The sequence below is a fragment of the Monosiga brevicollis genome, genomic scaffold (genome assembly GCF_000002865.3).
Source record: "Monosiga brevicollis MX1 MONBRscaffold_27 genomic scaffold, whole genome shotgun sequence".
Classification (NCBI taxonomy): Eukaryota; class Choanoflagellata; order Craspedida; family Salpingoecidae; genus Monosiga; species Monosiga brevicollis.
In genome coordinates, this window is record NW_001865064.1 from 535,604 (window position 1) to 540,501 (window position 4,898).

At 53.4% G+C, this 4,898-nt stretch overlaps 1 protein-coding gene across 1 annotated transcript; it reads left to right on the forward strand.

Annotated features, from left to right (window-relative positions):
• Positions 1-2,475: 2,475 nt before the first annotated feature.
• Positions 2,476-4,662, forward strand: MONBRDRAFT_38555 (uncharacterized protein; the record flags this gene model as incomplete). Its single annotated transcript, XM_001748998.1, has 4 exons — positions 2,476-2,554; positions 2,647-2,776; positions 2,947-3,112; positions 3,255-4,662. 4 exons carry the CDS (start codon positions 2,476-2,478, stop codon positions 4,146-4,148), a joined length of 1,269 nt encoding a protein of 422 aa, XP_001749050.1. The 3' UTR covers positions 4,149-4,662.
• Between the last annotated feature and the right edge of the window lie 236 nt (positions 4,663-4,898).

Here is a 4,898-nt window from a genome sequence, read left to right on the forward strand (position 1 = left end):
CACTTGATAGCCAGAATGATGTCACGGCCGAGCAAGAAAAGAGAGCACGAAGAGAGAAACAGCGGATTCGAGACGGTGGAGGCACAGGCTGGGGCGGGGTGACCTTTGTGTTGCCGGGCAAAGGGTGGTGTTGCCCTGACGGGTTGCAAAGTTTGCTTGGTTTGGTCAAGAAGGAAAACGACGGGTAGCGGGGCAGCAGCAAAAGAGCTCCTTTGGGGTGAATGCTTGAGAAGCTGTGCCAATGGGGCCCGCAGATCTCGCTCGGGGAACGATCCTGGGCTCGCACTTGGAACGCATGCAGCAGAATGGCCTGTGGAGTGCCAAGTTTCTTGCTTGTATTTTCTTCCCAAGGAGGGTGAAGAAAGCTTCTTTTGTGATGCGCACTTGATGTGGTGGTCAGGGGTGGGTCAGGGTGGGGCAGGAGGGTGGCTAAGTAGGAAGGGGGAGATCCGACGGAAACAGACGTTAGGGGATCTGTTTCGTCCGCTCTGTGCCACATCAGTCAGGTCCAGCACTGGGTCAAGCAGGGTGTAAGCGCCGACGAGTTGAGTTGGGCGCGATAGTAGACGAGACGGTTACGCCGAGCCATTTTCCTTGTGGCAGCATCGATCATCCTGACGAAGAAGCATCGCGTGTGTGTGTGTGTGTGTGTGTGTGTGTGTGTGTGTGTGTGTGTGTGTGTGTGTGTGTGTGTGTCAGGCGCCGGTTGGTGCTTGCAGGCACGCATTTTACTAGTCGGCGAATGCAGTGAGATGTGAGATTGAACGCTACCTCAGGAAACGTCTGACATTCCAGCTGTGTGTTCTGTGTGTGTGTGTGTGAGTGTGTGTGTGTTGTGGCTTTGCCTTTTGTATTGATTTGTGGGGGAAAAGTTGGTGTACAGTGATACACGGATGTGCCCGCCCTCGTAAGCAAGGAGATGTACAATAGCCCGACGATGTGCTACAATAAGCATTCAATACAACAGTAATGTTTTAGCGTTTATGATTTGAAATGCTGCATTATCTCCACCGAGCGATGATGTTAATGTTACACCCCTTTCCGCTCGAGCTTTCGAGAGAGAGCAGAGAGCGAGAGAGACGGGGAAAGAAAGCCAGAGAGTGACGGACAGAGTCAGAGTGTTTGTATGGGAAAAGTGTAGAAAAATCAGAGAATGTTTTGATTAAGACTCTGAAGTCAGAGATGCGAAGCGCGAGAGAGACAAAGGTGACCAGAGTCGGAGACAGCAATGGCATCGCGAGTCGGTGTGATTTGTTCTCGATGCGCTGCCAAAGCTGTGTGAGCATGCAAGCTGCTGCGTATCTACGGGATCGCGATCGAGTCCAAGTCGATGCCCTGAGCCGCTGCACACCAGCCTTACAGCCAGCTTCAAACGAAAACTTCCAAAACTACCCAAGGCACAACTACAACCTGAAGGCTTTCTACGATACGTAGAATAATACAGAATAATGTATTACCAGATAAAATAAATATTTCTGCATAAACTCCACTTTCTTCTGCAATAAGTTGATCATTCACGGTCCAACAGGTTGTATATGTTGATATTAGAGGATTAAAACTGTATTTTAGAGAGGTATCAACTCGCCCGCTCACGCACTCATTAAAAAGAAGAAAAAAATCAAAAACGGCAGCGCGACCTCTCTCCCTCTCTGCCTCTGCCTCTGCCGCCGCCGCTGCCGCTGCTGCCAATGCCTCTTCCGCACATGGGTATTGCATCGGTGAGGGGGCATCTTGGTGCGTTCTGAGCCGTGGTCTTGCCGCGAGACAGACGAATTTTTTGGAAACCGCTCGTGCATCAGCGGCAAGAACATGATGCCGACAATGGCAGCGGCAAATGGCAGCGGCAAATGGCGGCAGTAAATGGCGGAGAGCCTTCCAGGCGGAAGGGGTTGGAGTAGATCTGTGTCGCGAATGCTATCCGTTCTCTCTCTCTCTGTCTCTCTCTCTCTCTGTCTCTGTCTCTCTGTCTCTCTCTCTCTCCCTCTCTCTCTCTCATGCAGATCATGTGTCGTGCTCACGTCTTGCTTGATTCGGTTGCTCGGTAGGGGACTTGAGGTGTGGTTTTGCCTGCGCTTTGTCATCTTGGCGGTGGTGCACCTGTCGGCAGTCCGAGCTGAACCGTGTCCGACAGGTAAGACCTCCCCTTGCCTGCCCGTCAATGTCTGATTCGGCATGGTGGCGGTGGTGTTGTCCTGCCTCGGTTGTTGAACATGCTCCCCTTTCATTCCCTTCTTCTGTTCAGCTCTAGGCACGTTGGACTCTTTCCAACCCCGAGAACGCGAACCCTTTGGCATCGGGCTGATCGCCGGTGTCCGCCTTGATCCCTTGGACTAGCCCACGACACAAATCACACGGCGGCCTCCGGTTTCCATCATTGTCCGGCCTTGACGGTCCTGCGGACGTCCTTTCCCGCGCTCACATCCCGCTCCACCTGGGGCTCCCCCCTTTGCGCCTTGATCCTCTCTGAACGGCACGATGGCGACCATTGCCAAGCATTTGGTCTCCAAAAAGAAGCGCCGCTTCATGGATGAGGGCTTTGACCTCGACCTCACCTGTTCGTTCTCTTTGCCCAGCCCCGCGCCAGGCCCTGCCCCCCTTCTTGTCATTCATCGCCCTTCACCTCTGCCTTCAACCCTCGCACTGCAGTCATCACCCGCAACATTGTCGCCATGGGCTTTCCTGCCGAGGGCCGGGAAGGCATTTACCGCAACCACATGCGCGACGTCAAGCGCTTCTTCGACTATCGCTGCAAGGATCACTACCGCGTTTACAACCTGTACGGCCCTCGTGATCCTTGACTCGACCATGAGAAGGGGCGAGGGTTTCACAGAGGGAGCTTGCCAGGGATCGAATTTGTTTTCCCCTTCTTCACTTTTTTTTTTTTTTTTTTTTTTTGTTTTTTTTTTTTTTCTGTGCCATGTACGACTCTCCGTCGCCATTTGACAGGTGTTCCGAGCGCGATTATGACCCGCAAAAGTTTTACGGCCGCGTTGCAAAGTATCCTTTCGATGACCACAACGCACCCCCCTTCCTTCTGATGCAGCCCTTTTGTGAAGACGTACACCAGTACCTCAGCGAAGATTCTCGCAACGTCGCCGTCATTCACTGCAAAGTCAGCTCCGTCACCTGTTGCCGCTTTCGTCCCACTCAACCCCTGTCAGCAGCCCCCGCGCACTCCCTCGGTCTCACCCCCCCCATCTTGCGTTTTCTATTTCGCGTCCGTGAACCCCTCTCCCCTCCCCACCCACACGCAGGCTGGCAAGGGCCGAACCGGCGTCATGATCTCCGCCTACCTGATGCACTGCGGCCTGTTTGAGAAAACCGAGGAAGCCCTCGAGTTTTACGGCCATGCCCGCACCATGAACGGCAAGGGCGTCACCATTCCCAGCCAAGTGCGCTACGTTCACTACTACGGCCGCTACGTTCGTGAACAGCGCGAGTTTGAACCCATCCCACTCATCATGAAGCGCATCATCCTCCACGGCATCCCCGACTTTAAGGACGGCACTTGCGTGCCCCAATTCACTCTTCGTCATGGGCCGCAACACGTCCTCACCTTCAAGAGCGGCTGGTACGAGGGCATCTCTCGCGAGCAAGGCACCGCCACGCTGGAGCTGAAGCCCCACACCCCGGTCTGCGGCGACGTCAAACTCGAGTTTATCCACCGCAAGGGCAGCTCTGGCAAGGAAAAAATGTTTCACCTCTGGTTTAACACCTTTTTTATCGTCAACAACCGCTTTTATGCGGCCCAGTCCGAGGTCGACAAGGCCAACAAGGACAAGAAAAACAAAATTTACCCCGAAGGCTTTGCCATTGAGATCCTCTTTGACAATCCCGAAGGCAACGCCAAAACCTCCTCCCCGCTCGCTGCCAACAGCCTCTCTGCATCAACCGCGTCCGCCCAAGGCATGGTTCCCACGGCATCAGACGGCTCAGATCCCGCCATACCTGCCACTTCCCGTGGTGGCCAGCCCATGCTCCCCTCTCGCGGGCCCGATGCTTCTGGAGAACCCCTGAGTGCCATTCCCGGAAAACTCACCCACCGCGACTCCAACGTCTCCCAGGCTCCCGAATTTTCCGATTCGGACCTCACAACCACCGACGAGGATGACGATGAATGGGAGGGCCTTCCCATCAGCGATGTATAGCTACCATGTCCTAACCCTCTCCTGTCCCTCACGCCCCCCACCCTACTTTACCACATTCCGATTTTATAGACTGCAGTCCTATTGACTTGTTTCGTGGTTTCTGTTTTTCTCTTTACTTTTTTTTTTCTGTTTATGTGTTGTCGTTGGTCTTGTGTGAATCCTTAATCCGCCTGGCTTTTTTACCCTCGCCTCTGTTCTGAACGGTTAGGCCAGCCCACAGCCCCTTGTCGCCTTGCGTGGATCCAATGCTGCCCGTGTGCATCCCCCTGTTGTTCCCTGGTTTGTGTTGGTGATTTCGATCAGAGGCCTTGGGCCGAAGGCACTGGACTCGAGTCTTTGTGTCTGCCGGCCCTTGTAGTGGCGAGTGTGGCGTTTTGGTCGCACTTCAGATTGCCGCGTGTTTAACACGGCCCGTATGCAATCAGTGCCAAGTGCTTTATCAATGTCTTTATGCTATCAAGTGGTGCAGCGCCGCCACTCTTGTCTCCAAATTCATTCGTCATTGGTTTTTTTTTTTTTTTTTCAAAACAGGTCACAGAACAAAACATTGTTGACCAGGTTGGTGGGGTGCTCTCATATTGACACACTGTTTTCTCGTCTTTGCAATTGTAACACAGTCAAGTAGCAGCAGGCTGGCTGGCAGCCAAGGCGCAGAAGTCAAAAGCCAGGTCAGGTCATAATAAATGGGTTCCACCAGGCAAACATCGTCGGCCAAGGAAAAAATTGGAAAGGAAAAAAAAAAAAAACTCA